We start from the raw sequence: 18,602 nt of genomic DNA on the forward strand, positions 1-18,602 counted from the left end.
TGGTGTGTTTAATGTTGTCCCAGAGGTGTCTCAGACTGCCCTCAATTCTGTTCATTATTTTTTCTTTGTTCGGCTCTGTGGTAGTTATTTCCACTATTTTATCTTCCAGGTCACGTATCCGTTCTTCTACCTCAGTTATTCCGCTGTTGATTCCTTCTAGAGAATTTTTAATTTCATTTATGGTGTTGTTCATCATTGTTTTTTGCTCTTTTGTTCTTCTGGGTCCTTGTTAAAGTTTTCTTGTATTTTCTCCATTCTATTTCCAAGATTGGATGATCTTTACTTTCATTACTCTTAATTCTTTTTCAGGTAGACTGCCTATTTCCTCTTCATTTCTTTGGTCTGGTGGGTTTTACCTTGCTCCTTCATCTGCTGTGTGTTTCTCTTTTGGGTCTCCTTTTCACAGGCTGCAGGTTCGTAATTCCCGTTGTTTTTGGTGTCTGCCCCCAGTGTGTAAGGTTGGTTCAGTGGGTTATGTAGGCTTCCTCATGGAGGGGACTGGTGCCTGTGTTATGGTGGATGTGGCTGGATCTTGTCTTTGTGGTTGGCAGGACCGCATCAGGTGGTGTGTTTTGGGTTGTCTGTGACCTTATTATGATTTTAGGCAGCCTCTCTGCTAATGGGTGGGGCTATGTTCCTGTCTTGCTAGTTGTTTGGCATACGGTGTCTAGCACTGTAGCTTGCTGGTCGCTGAGTGGAGCTGGGTCTTAGCGTTGAGATGGAGGTCTCTGGGAGAGCTTTCACTGTTTGATATTATGTGGAGCCGGGAGGTCTTTGATGGAGCAATGTCCTGAACTTGGCTCTCCCACCTCAGAGGCATCGGCCTGACACCTGTCCAGATCATGAAGACCCTTTCAGCCACACGCTCAGAAGAAAAGGGAGGAAAAAAAAAGAAAGAAAAAAATAATAAAGTTATTAAAATAAAAAAATTATTAAAAATAAAAAAAATTAAAAAAAGAAAGAAGAGAGCAACCAAACCAATAAACAAATCCACCAATGATAACAAGCACTAAAAAGTATACTTAAAAAAAAAGAAAAACAGACAGAACCCTAGGACAAATGGTAAAAGCAAAGCTATACAGACAGAATCACACAAAGAAGCATACACATACACTCTCACTAAAAGTGAAAAATGAAAAAAATATATATCTGTATATAAAAAAAAAGGAAGAGAGCAACCAAGTCAGTAAACAAATCTACCAGTGATAAGAAAGTCTGAATATTAAACTCTAAATATTAAACTAAGATAAACATAAAATCATAAAGGAATTAGATGCAGAAAGCAAAGTCCAAGTCTACAGTTGCTCCCAAAGTCCACCGCCTCCATTTGGGATGATTCTTTGTCTATTCAGGTATTCCACAGATGCAGGTACCTTAAGTTGATTGTGGAGATTTATTCAGCTGCTCCTGAGGCTGGTGGGAGAAATTTCCCTTTCTCTTCTTCGTAGCTCCCAGGGTTCAGCTTTGGACTTGGCCCCGCCTCTGCGTGTAGGTCGCCTGAGGGCATCTGTTCCCCATCCAGACAGGACAGGGTTAATGGAGCAGCTGATTAGGGGGCTCTGGCTCACTCAGGCTTGGGGGAGGGAGGGGTGCGGATGCGGGGAGAGCCTGAGGCGGCAGAGGCCAGCGTGACGTTGCACTAGCCTGAGGCGCGCCGTGCATTCTCCCGGGGAAGTTGTCCCTGGATCACGGGACCCTGGCAGTGGCGGGCTGCACAGGCTCCAGGAGGGGAGGTGTGGATAGTGACATGTGCTTACACACAGGCTTCTTGGTGCCTGCACCAGCAGCCTTAGCATCTCACGCCCATCTCTGGTGTCCGTGCTGATAGCGGTGGCTTGCGCCCATCCCTGGAGCTTGTTTAGGCGGTGCTCTGAATCCCCTCTCCTCGCGCACCCCGAAACAATGGTCTCTTGCCTCTTAGGCAGATCCAGACTTTTCCCCGGACTCCCTCCCGTCTAGCCGTGGTGCACTAATCCCCTGCAGGCTGTGTTCACGCTGCCAACCCCAGTCCTCCCGCTCCCAGCGCTCCGACCGACCGAAGCCCAAGCCTCAACTCCCAGCCCCGCCCGCCCCGGCGGGTAAGCAGACAAGCCTCTCGGGCTGGTGAGTTCCGGTCTGCACCAATCCTCTGTGTGGCAGCCTCTCCACTTTGCCCTCTGCACCCCTGTTGCTGTGTTCTCGTCTTTGGCTCTGAAGCTTCGACCCCAGCAGCCCCTGTCACCACCAGTGAAGGGCCTTCCTAGTGTGTGGAAACTTTTCCTCCTTCACAGCTCTGTCCCAGTGGTGCAGATCCCACCCCTATTCTTTTGTCTCTGTTTTTCGTTGTTTTCTTTTCCCTACCCTGGTACATGGGGCGTTTCTTGCCTTTTGGGAGGTCTGAGGTCTTCTGCCAGCGTTCAGTAGGTGTTCTGTAGTTGTTCCACGTGTAGACGTATTTCTGATGTATTTGTCGGGAGGAAGGTGATCTCCACATCTTACTCCTCCGCCATCTTGCAAGTCTCTATAATTCTTTTTATACATTTTTGGGTTTGATTTGCCAATACTTTGTAGAGAATTTTTGCATCTATTTCATGAGTGATATTATTCTGTGTTTTCTTTCTTATAATGTCTTTATCTGTTTTGATATAGTATTGCTGTCCTCATAGAGAGAGTTAGGAATTATTTCTTCTGCTTCTGTTTTCTGGAAGAGGTTGTAGAGAACTGGTATAATTTTTTTCCTTAAGAATTTTGTAGAATTTAACAGTGAACCCATCTGGTCCTGGTGCTTTGTGTGTTTTGGTGGGATGCTTAATTATTAATTAAATTTCTTTAATAGATATAGGTCTGTTCAGATTGTCTGTTTCTTTTTGTGTGTAAAATTCCTTGATTATCCCTTAATGTCCATGAGATCTGTAGTTAATGTTCCATCTTTCATTTCTGAACTACTGTGCCACCAGGGAAGTCCCTGCCTCATGTATTTAATGTTTTGTTTTTAGGCATATACACATGAAGGATTGTTGTGTCATCTTGTAGTCTTCATTCCTTTGTTGTTGTATAATGTCACTGTTTATCCCTGTTAACTTTCCTTGCTGTGAAGTCTACTCTGTCTGAAACACAGCTGTTCTTGCCTTGTTTAGATTAGTGATAGCATGTTATACCTTTTTCCATCCATTGATTTTTTTTTAAATCATGATGTGTCTCTATATTTACTGTACCTGAGTCTTGCTTTTTGATCCACTCTGACAATTTCTGTTTTTTAATTGGCATATTTAGACCATTTGTGTTTAGGATGATTTTTGATACAGTTAGGTTAGTATCTACAAAACTTGTTACTGTTTTTTATTTGTTCTTGGTCTTTGTTCCTGTTTTTGTCTTCCACATGTTTTCTAACTTTTGGGTTTTAACTGAGCATCTTATACGATTCCATTTTCTTTTCATTTCTTAATATATCAGTTATACTTGTTTTCCTTCATGGTTGCCCTCATGCTCGCAATATATCTTTACGGCATATCTAAGGCGTCTTTCAGTAACACTATACTGCTTCATGGTAGCACAAGTACCTTATAATAACAAAATATTCCTAATTTCTCCCTCCCATCTTTTCTGTCAATGCTGTCATTCATTTCACTTATACATGAACATACATAAGCATATGAATGCATAAAACTATATAATCAAATACATCATTGAGCAAGCTGTTAAGGTCAATTAAGAATTAAAAAAATCAAAGTTTAATTTTACCTTCACTGATTCATTCTCTAATGGTATTTTTTATGGAAATCCACGTTTCTGACCTGTTTCATTTTCCTTCTCTCCAAAGAACTTTTCACATTTCTTGCAAGGCAGTCCTACTGGCAACAAATTCCCTCAATTTTTGTTTGTCTGAGAAAGTCTTTGTCTTTCACTCTTACAGGATAATTTTGCAGTGTGCAGAATTCTAGGTTGTTTTTTTTCTCTCAACACTTCAAATATTTCACATCACTCCGTAGTTTGCATTGTTTCTGAAGAGAAGTCAGATGTAATTCTTATCTTTGCTCCTTTGTAGTTAAGGCTTTCCCCCCTTCTGGCTTCTTTGAGTGTTTTTTCTTTTATCTTTGATTTTCTGCATTTTGAATATGATATGCCTAGGTGTTGTTTTTGTTTGCTTGCTTGCTTTTTGGCATTTATCTTGCTTGGTATTCTCAGAGCTTCCTAGATCTGTCATTTGGTTTCTGACATTAATTTGGTTAAATTCTTAGTCATTATTGCTTCAGATATTGCCTCAGTTCCTTTGTTTTCCTTCTGGTATTCCCATTACACCTATGTTACACCTTTTGTAGTTGTCCTGTGGTTCTTGGATATTGTTCTCTGTTTCATAGTTTCTTTTTCTCTTTGCTTTCTATTTTTGGAAGTTTCTATTTTCATATCCTCACTCTCTGAGATGCTTTCCATAGCCATGCCCAGTCTACTAATGAGCGCATCAAAGGAATTCTTCATTTTTGTTATGGGTTTTTTTATCTCAAAGAGTCCTTTTAAATATTTTTTTAGAATTTCTTTCTGCTTACAATATCCATCTGTTGTTGCATGCTGTCTATTTTTTACATTAAAACCCTTAGCATACTAATCATAGTTTAAAAAATTTCTGGGTTGGTAATTCCCACAGTCGTGCCATCTCTGTCTTTGGTTCTGATGTTTGTTCGTTCTCTTCACACGGTCTATTTGCCTCTTAGTGCACCTTGTAGTTTTTTGTTAAAAGATGTATATGATTTACTGGATAAAAGGAAGTGTGGTAAATAGGCCTTTAATAATGTGATGGTAAGAGGGACAGGAAGCATTCTATAGTCCTATGGTTAGTTCTCAGTCTTTTGGTGAGCCTGTGCCCCTGGACTGTAAACCTCACAAGTGATTCTCACCCCCTACCCTGCTTTGCTGGGACAGGATACTGTTGGGGGTTGTAGTTGGGTATTTCCCTTCCTTCACATACTTGAGGCTCTGATACAACCTCAGCAGGTTATGCTCTGGTAAAATATAGTCTCCTGATAACAGGCCTTATTAAGAAGAACAGAATACCTTGGCATATTAGAATAGTTCCTTTCTGCCTCCCCTGCTGGAAGCATGAGTGTATATTTTTCTTCTGGTATTCACTGTCAAGACTTGGTAGAGCTCCTGGAGGTAAAACTTGAAAAGTGTGAGGAGTTCTTTTTTTGGGGTTTTTTTTTTTTTTTTTTTTAATGAGACCTATCTCTGCCTTACCTTTATCTTTTTTTAAAAATAAATTTATATATTTTATTTATTTATTTTTGGCTGTGTTGGGTCTGTTGCTGTGCACATGTTTTCTCTAGTTGTGGTCAGCGAGGGCTACTCTTCGTTGCGGTGCGTGAGTGTCTCATTGCAGTGGCTTCTCTTGTTGTGGAGCATGGGCTCTAGGCGCGCGGGCTTCAGTAGTTGTGGCACACAGGCTCAGTAGTTGTGACTCCCAGGCTCTAGAGCTCGGGCTCAGTAGTTGTGGCGCACAGGCTTAGTTGCTCCGCAGCATGGGGGATCTTCCCTGATCAGGGCTCGAACCCATGTCCCTTGCATTGGCAGGCAGATTCTTAACCTTTGCACCAACAGGGAAGCCCCTCCTGGAGTTTTTAATCTCTCAGACTTGTCCACACTGAGCCTTCAACAATTTGTCAATTATACTTGAGGTTTTCCTACCCTGATACTGGTTGCCATAGAGATTTCTGTTTGGGTACGCTCTGATTCTCTGTATCTGTCTGTCTGTCTCTCTAATTTTGGTGGCAGTGGTTTGCTCTGTGACCTCGCTTCTCTGATGGATCTAAGAAGAGTTATTGACTTTTCAGTTTGTTAGGCTTTTTACTTGTTAGGATGGAATGAAGACTTCAAAGTTCCTTATTACATGCTGACCAGAAAGTGCTAATATGGACATTTAATGCTAAAAACTTTGTTCTAAGCTCCACTTGCAAATTATATGTTGTATTTTCATTTTTACTTAGTTGAACAAATACCTTAAGGTTTCTTTTTGATTTCTTCTTTGACCATAGGTTACTTAGAAGCATTTTATTTACTTTTGAAATATTTAGGGGTTTTTCACGTATCTTCTTGTTGATTTCTCATTTAATGTCTTTGTGTTATAATTTATTTTAAATTTTTTTGAGATTTTCTTAATGACACAGAACATGGATTATTTTGTTTTTCTGTGTGCTTTTCAAAAGGATGTGTATTCATTCTGCTCTTATTGTACGAAGTTTTTCTATAAATATCAGTTAGGTCAAGTTGACTTATATTGTTTAAGTTTCTTTATATCCTCATTTTTTTTGGTCTATTTGTTCAGTCAGTTATTGAGAAAAAGAATGAACCTCTCTTACTATAACTATACATTTTGCTGTTTCTTTGTTTTCTCTATTCAGTTTTTGCTTCATTTATTTTGAAGGTCTCATAATTTGCAGAAACATTTAGGATTTTTATATCCTCTTGATTAATAGACCTCTTTATCCTGGTAATATTTCTTGTTCTGAAATGTACTTTGTCTGATATTAATGTTGTGAATTCAGCTTTCTTTGGATTAGTGTTAGATTGATATGTGTTCCCCATACTTTTAATATCTTTCTGTATTTATGTTTTAAATGGGTGTCTTGTAGACAACATAAAGTCTTGAGTTTCTTTTTTCACTGTTACAATCTCTGTCTTTCAGTGGGGATGTTTAGGTAATTTACATATAATGTGATTATTGATATGGTTGTATTTAAATCTATCCTTTGTTAGTCCTTTTTAATTTGCCCATTATTTCTCATCTTCCTATTTTCTTTTTTTTCTCATTGAATATTTTGTATGATTGCATTTTGGCTGATTAGTAATAATTGTATTTTTTTATTAGTTGCTTTAGGGTTTATATATCTTTAGCTTGTCACAGTCTGCCTTCAAGTGATATTATACCATTTCACATATTATATAAGAACCTTACAACTGTGTACTTCCATTGCTACCCTTTTGGCTTTGGGCCTATTTTTGTCATGTTTTAAAGTTTTTACATATTTTATAAACCTCACAATTCATTGTTATTATTTTTGCTCTAGATCATCAGTTACCTTATAAAGAGACTTAAATAATTAAAAAATCTTCTGTATTTATCCATGTAATTACTGTTTCTAGTGCTCTTAATTACTTTGTGTACATCCACATTTCCTTTGTTGTTTTCCTCCTGCCTGAAAGACAACCTTTAGCATTTACTATAGTGTTAACCGCTGGTGATTAGTTCTTTCAGCTTTTTTATCTGAAAAACAATTATTTTGCCTGTGTTTTTGAAAGGTATTTTAGCTCGGTATAGAATTCTAGGTTAATGATAGTTTGTTTCTTTTAGTACATTGAAGATTTTACTCTTCTCTTTTCTAGCTAGCATCTTTTTCATGAGAAATCTGTTTTCATCCTTATTTCTTAGCACATAGGCATATTTAACCGTCCCCCCCAGCTGCTTTTATCATTTTCTGTTTATTGTTGGTTTTTAGCGAGAAGCCATATGATTATGATGTGCATTCATGGCATTTTCTTTATGTTTCTCATACTTGGGGTTAGTTGATCTGTAGGTTTATAGTTTTCATCAAATTTCATAGTTTTTCTATTATTTCTTTATTTTTTTTCTTTTTTCCCCCTGCTATTATTATTTTTAAGTCCCTCCCCCCTGCTTTTTTTTGGGTACTGCAATAGCATGTACATTAGGTTTCTTAATGTTGTCCCACAGCTTACTGGCACCCCTCCCCTCTTAAAAAGTTTTCATTCTTTTTGTGCTTCATGTTTGATAGTTTCTGTGCTGTATTCTAAGAATTGGGCTAGTGAAAAATGTGACTTTTATGGGAGACTTGAATAGTATATAATTAAAAAAAAATTTTTAACAAGCATTATTCTGTTTCACCATGTTGGTGAAAGGCAAAGCTGTTGGTTGTTTTCCTTCCCTCTGCCTCCTTCTTCCAAACATGGATTACAGAGCCTTGTAGAATAAAACCTAAGGCAACCATACCTTTAAAATATAATAACTGCTATTTCTTTGGTTACCTCTGATAGCCTTTGATTAATTATGAGTCTAAAAATTTCTATTTGAAGTTAGAAATATTTTTTTGTTCCTAATTAATGCTATTTAGTAGGTATATAGGGTTTGCATCTCATCTGAGGACTAATAATTTTAGTTGGCCATGAAAGAAAAATCAAACACATTGTAGATGTCTATTTTGAAAGATTCATTAAGTTGCCTGTAAATCACAAAGTGTTTATGCACTTCTCTAAAGACTATCAATATAGCCAGATATCCAATTTTCTCTCTAGTGGAAAATAAAAAAAAGGAAGGCTATATTTTACTTAGTTGAGTACCAATTGATGTAGTTAGTTTGTATTTTATGATCAATTTACATGAATATGTATTTTTAAGCACTATAGTGGCTCTCAGAGCAATGGCATGCTAATGCTATGAGAGTTACTTAGGTTGTGAAACTGACTGAGGAAACGGGTTTGTGATGTTGGGGGCATGTATAAAATTTTTTTTTAACTGTTAGAATCTTCAGCTAAAGTTATTTTTGTTATGTTTTTTTTTTTCTTACTAAGAAACCTGTGGTATCTTTTTAAAAAAATTTATGTATATTTTATTTATTTACTTACGGCTGCGTTGGGTCTTTGTTGCTGCACGCGGGCTTTCTCTAGTTGCAGTGAGTGAGGGCTACTCTTCGCTGTGGTGTGTGGGCTTCTCATTGTGGTGGCTTCTCTTGTTGTGGAGCATGAGCTCTAGGCAGGCGAGCTTCAGTAGTTGTGGCGTGCGGGCTCTAGAGCGCAGGCTCAGTAGTTGTGGTACACAGGCTTAGTTGCTCTGTGGAATGTGGGATCTTCCGGGACCAGGGCTTGAACCCGTGTCCTCTGCATTGGCAGATGGATTCTTAACCACTTGTGCCACCAGGGAAGTCCCTGTAGTACTTTTTTTTTTTTTTTTTTAAACTTACAAGGTGTTGAGGTTTGTAAAAAATAAAATGTTATGGTTTTATTTAATATGACTTTGGTCACTGAAATTTGTGTAATTTTCATTAAATGCTTTCTTTGTAATACCTTCTCTTCCAAATATCATGTTTTCATTGGATTTATGGACATATTTATACTTCAGGGGTAAGCCAGTATATTCTACTAAATGACTGGGAAAATTGACCAACCCTAATTTAGGTTGTTATGTGGAAACAGCATATTTCTGTTGTTGGTATTCTACCCAGTTTTCTCTCCTTTTCCTTGTTTGACACATAGAGGACTTGAATGAAGAACACCATTGTGGTTTTTTTAGATGACTTTTAAACTTTACTAGGGTCAAATGAGTGGGTTGGAAAATCTCAGGATCAACTTAAAATATTGGAAAAGTGAAGTGTCAGGTGATTTTGAAAGTGACCTGTCTGGCTGGGAAAGGTAGTCATCCATGAAGTTTAATCAGCTTAAATATGATTGTTTTGTTAAATGGGAGTGTGTTTCCTCCTGAAATTTAGTTTGAAAACCTTTTTCTTATTTGTGGATTATAGTTTATTACAATAGTGATTAGTTTTTTATGAGATCATAATGTCTCTTGTACTTGATGGTGAAAATCTGTTCTTGGCAGTGAGATGCTGTGGGGTGCAGCAGCAACACTGGGCAAGTAGCAGAAGAGTAGTAGTAAAGATTTGGTTTTCAAAACAGTTGAAGTTTCCTCTTACTCCTTTTTTCTGAACACTGATTTGCTAACAAACCTGATTTTTATTGTCACTTTTTCATTTTTAAAATTTTTCTGATGTTTTGTACTGAGTGGTTGTTAATATGTGGCAGATTTCAGTTTTGCATATTTTCAGATTTTTCACTTGTGTTACATTGGAGATATCAGATAGAAGTATTAGAAAATTATTTATTTATTCAACAGAAATTTAGGGCTAGTTATAGTTCAGACACCAGTTTAACAATGGCAACAAAAATCCCTGACCCTTTGGACCATATAAATCTTTTTTTAAAAATTAATCAATTTATTTTTGGGTGTGTTGGGTCTTTGTTTCTGTGCGAGGGCTTTCTCTAGTTGCAGTGAGTGAGGGCTACTCTTCATTGTGGTGCATGGGCCTCTCACTGTTGCGGTCTCTCTTGTTGTGGAGCACAGGCTCCAGACACGCAGGCTCAGTAGTTGTGGCTCACGGGCCTAGTTGCTCCGCGGCATGTGGGATCTTCCCAGACCAGGGCTTGAACCCGTGTCCCCTGCATTCGCAGGCAGATTCTCAACCACTGCGCCACCAGGGAAGCCCCCATATAAATCTTTAATTTCAAAGCATGTTGATTAATTTACATCTGGCATCACACTTTAATAGTCATTTAATTTGTCATTATTTGCATGCACCTTATATTAAAATGATTATTAAAAACTGGAAACTGTTTAAGTTTGTCTTTATCTTGCTTTGTTTCCCTACCATAACTAATTGTAGGGGGTGATTGTGAATCAATTTTATGGTATAATTGTACTTTTAATTTTTTTAGAAATCTTAACTGCAAAATGTAACTGTTTCCTCAACTTAATACTGGGAAGAAATCTTTTCTGTTTCAAGGTTTTAAATATTTCTCTTTTGAAAAGCAGCCTTCATCTGAATTTAAAAAATTCTTGCTCTGACCTATGCTAGATCTGTATAATATCAAGGATATAGTCCAGTAGTGAAATTGTAGTACCTTACTTCTCTCTAGTTGTTGCCTTTCAGTGATGAACACTAAAGCTGATTTTAATTTCATGTCTAAGAAGTAGATTGTTCTTGTTGAAAATTATGTTGCTTGAGAAACAAGTATCTTCTGTATTACTTACTGTGTGTCACTTAATAAAAACAACTAATATGTACTTTTACTAATCGCTGCAATTTGATGCTCAGTCATATTATAAATTATCTACATTTTTAAAAGAAATATTTGTACCAGACTCTAAATTGTTCTTACATGATTTTCTTAGAGTGACATGTTTTTATAACTGAAACTTTCATATGTTTATCTTTCAAGTCCAATAATTATTTATTATTAATGTGCCATCTTTTTTTCCCCCTGTAGCCAAATTGTAATCAGTTCTTTTTCCTTTTACTTCCTTTCTCAATCAAAATGTTAGACTTATACAAGCACTAGCAGCAACTCTATATCTGGATCATTGAAGCGCTTGGAAGATACTGCAGCACGATTTACAAATGCAAATTTCCAGGAAGTCTCTGCGCACACTACTAGTGCAAAAGATGTTTCAGAGGCTAGAGGGTCAGAGGGCAAAGGGAAGAAATCTTCAGCTCACAGCTCAGGTCAAAGGGGAAGAAAGCCTGGTGGAAGAAATCCAGGAACGACTGTATCAGCAGCTAGTCCTTTCCAGCAAGGTATTAATTATGATATTTTAGTTGAAATACTTGTTCTTGTGATGATCAATAGTAGTTAAGTTTTATAAAAGAATTTACCTTTTACTTATAACTATTGGATAATTAGAGATTATTTTATGATTAGTTGCTATAGTAAGATTACTTTAAAGACTAGTATTCCTTCTTCAAATGTTTCTGGGAACTTTGCTTTCTTTTTGTGTTATGACCTGTGCTGCTAAAGTTGAACTGTAATTTTTTTTAATGTTTAAATAGATGTGGAATAAAGTTTAAGTCTGAGGAGAAAAACAATAAAAGCTGGAGTTTTCCTTTCCTTTCTGCTCAACAGAAAAGTCATTCTAATTTATAAATTGTTTTTATTTGTCTTTTCCCGTTGAACACTAAAACGGTTAAGGTATACATTTTCAATAAGTGAATAAGTACTCAGTAATTTTTAGGGGAGCTAAATAGTTCTCGGTAAATAATACTTGCTGATTATTAATGCATTTATGATAAAGCTTGAAGATGAAAGTAGAATTCTGCTCAGCCTACATATCTTTTGGTAATTATGGCTGCTGTATGTACAGGATGCCCAGCTAGTTTTGAGTTTTAGTTAAACAACAAATTATTTTTTTCAGTGTGTGTCCCATGCATTTATTTGGGACATACTTATACTGAAAAATAATTTGTTGTTTAACTGATATTCAGAATTAACTAGGCATTTTGTGTTTTATATGACAAGTCTGTTTTATGGAGAACAAAATAACTCAGCTAAACCTTAGAATACATTAGCCCAATGTTCTAGGTTTTTATTTTGAAATAAATATGTTGAGAAATGTAAGTGCTAAAACTGTTCGAGACAAATACATTTAGTAAAATAAAGGCCTCCTCTCCCTCGCCCCCACCCCAGCCCTTTGTCCCCTAGGAGTAAACGAGGGAAAAAGTTGTCCTTTTCTTTACCCTGTTAAAGCTTTTGCTGACAATAAAAATTATGCCCATAATCTACCAGGACATAATTTGAATATGTAGAGAGATGCTGTCTGCTGACCTCTTCATTAAAAAGTATATTCATATATTTTTAAACTAAGTTATTTTGTGCTTCAAGATTTTCAAGTCCTAGATTTTTTTTTCCTTTTTGCCTCATATAACAAAAAGACAAGTAGAAAAGAAATGAAATGCTAAATTTGCTGTTTTATGTTTAATAAATTTACTGTATATTATTTTTATGATACTTTGGAAAACAAATAGTAAAACTGTAGTTTTTGGTTTTTTTGTTTGTTTGTTTTTGCCACCTGGGTTTCGGGATCTTAGTTCCCTGACCAGGGATCAAACCTGGGCCACGGCAGTGAAAGTGCCAAGTCCTAACCACTGGACCACCAGGGAATTCCTGTAAAACTAAGTTTTAATGTAACTTCATTCACGTTTTGAATGTGATTAGCAGAATTCAGTCATCTCTTCTCTATAACTAAGACCTTATTTTGTACTTGTAAAATTGCATTGAGTTTTTAATGTTATCTTTGAAGTACTAATTCATTTAGAAAAGCGAGCTCTCATTTTCTTAAATTTCACAATATTGGAGAGTCTTTCCCTGCTTCTGTTAAGATATGGTAGAGAACGTGTTATGTTTTTATATCTGAAGTAATATCCTGAAAAGTTTTAAAAGTTGAAATTTAAAGGTAGGGCATTTAAGGTAATTTTTTTTTTTAATTGCAGGTAGTATGTGAATTTTAGAAAATACACATTTAAAATATTGTGTATACTAAGTGTTTTAAAGTATTTGCTATGCTGTCGTGAGCTTTTAACACCAGCTGTAAAAACAAAAATGTGCAGAAAAAAAAACAGATGGTGACAGATCAGAATGGATAATAAAGAACTTCTTTATAGCTGTTAATTAAGTGGCAAATTGCAGTTATCCTTAAATGATTGATGTAATGTAAATGGCTTCTTAATATGTATATATTTTTTCTACACAGAAATGGCCTGAAAATGGTCACATCGGTACAAGTAATTTTGTAGATTAATAAGGCAGATATTCTCTTGAAGGAGTTAAATTTTAGAACTATTAATTTTTTTTAATGAGCCATTTTAGAACAGCTTAAAATTTAAAAACCAAAACCTTGAGACTTTAGTTAAAAAAATTATTTCTTATGTGTAGGGAAAAAATATCTTTGTAAATATTTAGGCAGATTTATGTGTGATTACTTACGAATGTTCTCTACAGTAAAATTTAACACTTAGCTTGGAATTTCCTTTCCACTGCCAACAGAACACTTTATTTTGAGCTTTCGTTTCTTGAAGACATTAGGTAAAACATGACATAGTTTAGTTTTATGAAACACAATAGATGTTGGTCAAAACTGAGTCTAAACACTTGTTACTTCATTTGGCAAGCGTGGCGAGAGTGTTTGATGAAGTGGGATGGTGGATCGAATTTGTTTCAGCCCAGCCATTAGTTTTAACCTGGTAAATAAGAACCTTGAGGTTTTTATATCTCATAATGGCACGGTGGGCTTACTAATATTCTTTAAAGAGTGGGGAAAAAATAAGCAGTTGTGAGAGATTCATGAGAGGTGCCCCTCCTATGATTTTACTTTCATAAAAGCAATAGCAGAATATAAGTGGCTGGTTTCTTTTCCTTATGCATCTCTGTGGGAGGTGGACTGGGAGAATGTGAGTTATATAGATTAGGTTCCATATGATGATGATTATATCAGATCCGTGTTTTGGTGGGGTAGATATAACTGAAAGATAACATTCGCCAACATTATCTTGAAGTTAAAACTCAGAACTTACGACCTGAGCAACATCTTTTGGATCTTATTGTATGTTGGGAACATTTATAATCATACCTTCAATAATTGCAAGAAAGGAAGTTCCCAAAGCCATGCAGAGTTCAATCATAGTCATTTCAGAGTCTGCTTGAGACTTCGCTTTTCTTTGGTCCTTCCTCAAGCATACACAAGGCATTTGGGGGAGAGTAGAGGAATGCTGCCATGGTAAAAGGTAGGTTAAATACAGCACATCTTATATCTTGGTAATTGTACAAGTAATAGCATATAATTCAAGAGTTAATATTCAGTTTAATAACTATAAAAAGTATTTTTAAAACATAATTCTATAGATAAACTTGATTTCAGTAATAATCCTTAAAAAATCTAGCTTTGTTACATACTGATGTCCTAAGTTTTATAATTTTTTTCATCCTCTCTTTTTGATGATTGTGTCATTTCTACTGCTCATGGGAACTTTTGCATCCAATTTTTTCTTTTCCTACCCCATTTTTTTTTTTCCCCCACTACAGGCAGTTTTTCAGGAACTCCAGGCAGTGTAAAATCATCTTCGGGAAGTTCAGTACAGTCTCCCCAGGATTTCTTGAGCTTTACAGACTCAGATCTGCGTAATGACAGTTACACTCACTCCCAACAGTCATCATCAACCAAAGATGTACATAAAGGAGAGTCTGGAAGCCAGGAAGGGGGGGTAAATAGTTTTAGTTCCATAATTGGTCTCCCTTCAACCTCAACTGTTATTCCGCAGCCTAAAAACTTTGAAAATTCACCTGGAGATTTGGGTAATTCCAGCCTTCCTACAGCAGGATATAAGCGGGCTCAAACTTCTGGCATAGAAGAAGAAACTGTAAAGGAAAAGAAAAGAAAAGGAAATAAACAAAGTAAGCATGGGCCTGGTAGACCCAAAGGAAACAAAAGTCAAGAGAATGTTTCTCATCTCTCAGTTTCTTCTGCTTCACCAACGTCATCTGTAGCGTCAGCTGCAGGAAGTGTAACCAGCTCTAGTCTCCAGAAATCCCCCACGCCGCTCAGGAATGGGAGTGTGCAGAGTCTTAGTGTGGGCTCCTCTCCACTTGGTTCAGGTAGGCTTGGCCCCTTGTTTTCTCCCTCCCTCCCTCTCTCCCTCCCTCCCTCTCACCCACCCACCCACCGCCACTGCCACTGCCACTGCCACCACCACCAAGCAAATTTATTTAATTTTATTTTTTTTAAATTTTATTTATTTTTGGCTGCATTGGGTCTGTTGCTGCGCACGGGCTTTCTCTAGTTTTGGCGAGCTGGGGCTACTCTTCGTTGCAGTGTGCAGGCTTCTCGTTGCAGTGGCTTCTCTTGTTGCGGAGCACGGGCTCTAGGCACGTGGGCTTCAACGGGGTTAGTTGCTCCACGGCATGTGGGATCTTCCTGGACCAGGGCTCGAGCCTGTGTCCCCTGCATTGGCAGGTGGATTCCTAACCACTGTACCACCAGGGAAGTCCCCACAAATTCATTTTAAACTATCATTATGATAATACTGTGAGTTGCTAAGTGACGTTTAATTATCTTAATGAAAAGTGTTACGATCTTAGGAGGACAGTTTGGTCTTTGGAAAAGACATTTGGCACTAATCCAGTTTTACTTAATATAGGCTAAATAGTTAAAAGATAAATTCTTAAAAGATTTTCCTAGCTGTTATTGATTTAGGGAAATTTTGTGTGTGGGAAATCATGTTTTTTACTGATTACTGATTACTTTGTGAGGGCAGTGTCTGTGGTACATCTGTGGCAGAAAAATATGAATTTGTATCCCTTTTACCTCACCAGTAGGTAGACAGAAATTTAGGGAGAAATTCCCATAAATATTATTTCACCAAAATAAATGACTTAAATTTAGACTTGTCAAGTTTTTTTTTTTTTTTTTGTGGTACGCGGGCCTCTCACTGTTGTGGCCTCTCCCGTTGCGGAGCACAGGCTCCGGACGCGCAGGCTCAGCGGCCATGGCTCACGGGCCCAGCCGCTCCGCGGCATGTGGGATCTTCCCAGACCGGGGCACGAACCCGCGTCCCCTGCATTGGCAGGCAGACTCTCAACCACTGTGCCACCAGGGAAGCCCTAGGATTTTTTTTTTTTCTTAAACTTGAGTTTTAAAATCACTCTGAAGAGTGTATGTATCTTGTTAAAGCCATACTTAGGAAATAAGATTAGTTGTTGAAAACTATTTGAGGTAATATATTATTTAATCTTACACATTTTAATAAAAGTTTTATGACTAGATCAGAGCACTCTCTCACTGATAAGCTTAGTACTAAAAAGTCTATGCTTATCTAGAAGAAGCTGGCTAAATGCCATGAGTATTTAGGAATTACGCCTTCTTACCATAAGTTAAGAATTGTTAACTGCTGTTGAAACTTAGCATGTGCTGCACACTGTCTTAAGCACTTGACAAGCATCAAGTATTATCGCTCATTATATAGAAGAGGAAACAGACAGAATTCTCACAGCTCTAAGTGGTGGAGCTATGCATTTTCCTTGATTCCAGAGACACTTAATTATAAAATTCAAGGGGTGTTTGCTGATGAGGGTGTAAAACCTTGCTAGTATACTGTCAGTCATGCTTTAAGCAATGGGATCAACAAGAGAGTTTGAGCCAATAATTTAACTTGCAACAATAGTACCTCCTACTAGTATCAAAATGTTAATTTTTCCTTTGGCCTAATTTTAGATTGAGAAAGCACTTAGTAATTGTAAGAGCAGAAAACTCGCTCCTGTATAAATAAGTCAGAAGGAGAAAATGTGTACCGTGTTATCAAGAATTGTTTTCCATGATGCCCTTTTAAAGATTCATGTGCAAGTAACAATGCAGGTGACCTTGTAAACACCTGTTAATTATAAGGTTAGACTGTAAGAAGCACTATAATCCTAGCTCCAGGAGGTTAGGGGCTGTGTTTGTCATGTTCATTACTGTCTCCCCACTGCCAGCACAGTGCTTTGACCATAATAAATGCTAAACATTAAAAAACAAAAAAAAGAATGAATACTATTAGTAATCACTGAGAATGTCATCATGTGTTTGGTAGTATCCTGTGTGATTTTGTACTTGTCTTTCAAATGTTTTTGCCAGGTTGCAAGTGAAATTATTTATTGTAAAGCTTTTCACGTATCAATAGTATTACAGACCAGTTTTAGGATATATAATTAGTTGGAAAAGACCATGGACAAGATGAAATTTGAATTGTACTTTGGAGTAGGCAGAAAAAGAAGGCCAACATTATTATCAGAAAAGATAGTAAAGGTATATTTGAAGGGTAAACTTCATAGAAACAAGAAGCTTGTGTTTGTGGGATAGTTAGAAGTAATGTTGATTAAATAGAGCAGGATGAGTTTATGGAGAGTTGAATGCCAGGCTGAAGAAATCAGACTTTGAGGCTAGTGGTCTTTCTCCTAGAATTAGCATTCTGGACTTAATTCTGGCAACTTACTATTAAAAGAATTTTAGAGTAATCAGAATTCTGTCATGACATGTTCAAATTATAGTAGAGCATATGTAGCAAGATATTTATTCTAGGAGGCCTAGATCCAGTCAGAATAGAAACCCAGAAAACACCTCTAAACTTGTCTGATCAAGGGTTTGTATTGTAAGATTTTTATTAAATCACAGTACATCCTGATAAATGACCTACTGTTTTATACTGACTTGTACAAAATGTTTTAAATGGCTACTAAAGGTTGTAAGTTTTGGCTTACAAATTATATTAAACTTTTGATTGAATTCTTTCCTACGTATGTTCTTTTGAGCTCTTAATAGGCACCTGGTCTTTTGAAACATTGAAAATTAAGATGTTGAAAACATTGAATATTTTGGAAGAGTTGACGTGCTGTATTTGTCCTTTTCTGTTTTCCTTTTATTTATTTATTTATTTGTCTGTTTGTTTTTGGCTGCGTTGGGTCTTCGTTGCTATGCACGGCCTTTCTCTAGTTGCTGCAAGCGGGGGCTACTCTTCGTTGTGGTGTGCAGGCTCTAGGTGCACGGGCTTCTGTAGTTGTGGCTCTCTGTCTCTAGAGCGTAGACGCAGTAGTCGTGGCGCATGGGCTTAGTTGCTCCGCGGCATGTGGGATCTTCCTGTACCAGGGCTCAAACCCGTGTCCCCTGCATTGGCGGGCGGATTCTTAACCACTGCACCACCAGGGAAGTCCTTGTTTTCCTTTTTATCTCAACCACATTAGGAGAGTTTATGATTTAGTAAAGTGAAGGTTAGCATTTTTTCTTCACAAAAATCATCATCTTATTTTCTCTGAGAAAAGTTTGGTATTCGTTAAATGATGGTGGTTTAACATTAATTTCTTTTCTTTGGGCACGCTCTGTCCTTTCAAAGTATAGGGTTCCCTGTTTTTTGTTTTTTAAACTCAGTCTCTAATTCTTTAATAGAATGCCTCTATACCTTTCTCAGTTAAGATACCTGAAATCTATTTCAGTGATAGAATTCTTTAGTGGTGATACATGCTATAAAAGGAGATTCTGGAAAGGCAGTCCT

At 37.1% G+C, this 18,602-nt stretch overlaps 1 protein-coding gene and 1 non-coding gene across 11 annotated transcripts in view; one reads left to right on the forward strand and one right to left on the reverse strand.

Annotated features, from left to right (window-relative positions):
* MLLT10 (MLLT10 histone lysine methyltransferase DOT1L cofactor) overlaps positions 1–18,602 on the forward strand; it is a 246,891-nt gene that overhangs the window by 150,666 nt on the left and 77,623 nt on the right. For all 10 annotated transcript variants that reach the window (XM_060006191.1, XM_060006190.1, XM_060006188.1 and 7 more), the window contains 2 exons: positions 11,078–11,330; positions 14,608–15,177. In XM_060006191.1, the coding sequence (XP_059862174.1) occupies positions 11,078–11,330; positions 14,608–15,177 (823 nt within the window). The remainder of the gene's footprint in view (positions 1–11,077; positions 11,331–14,607; positions 15,178–18,602) is intronic.
* Positions 12,618–12,689, reverse strand: TRNAE-UUC (transfer RNA glutamic acid (anticodon UUC)). Its single transcript has one exon. It is a non-coding gene; the product is annotated as a tRNA-Glu (tRNA).

Source organism: Delphinus delphis, chromosome 2 (assembly GCF_949987515.2).
Source record: "Delphinus delphis chromosome 2, mDelDel1.2, whole genome shotgun sequence".
NCBI lineage: Eukaryota > Metazoa > Chordata > Mammalia > Artiodactyla > Delphinidae > Delphinus > Delphinus delphis.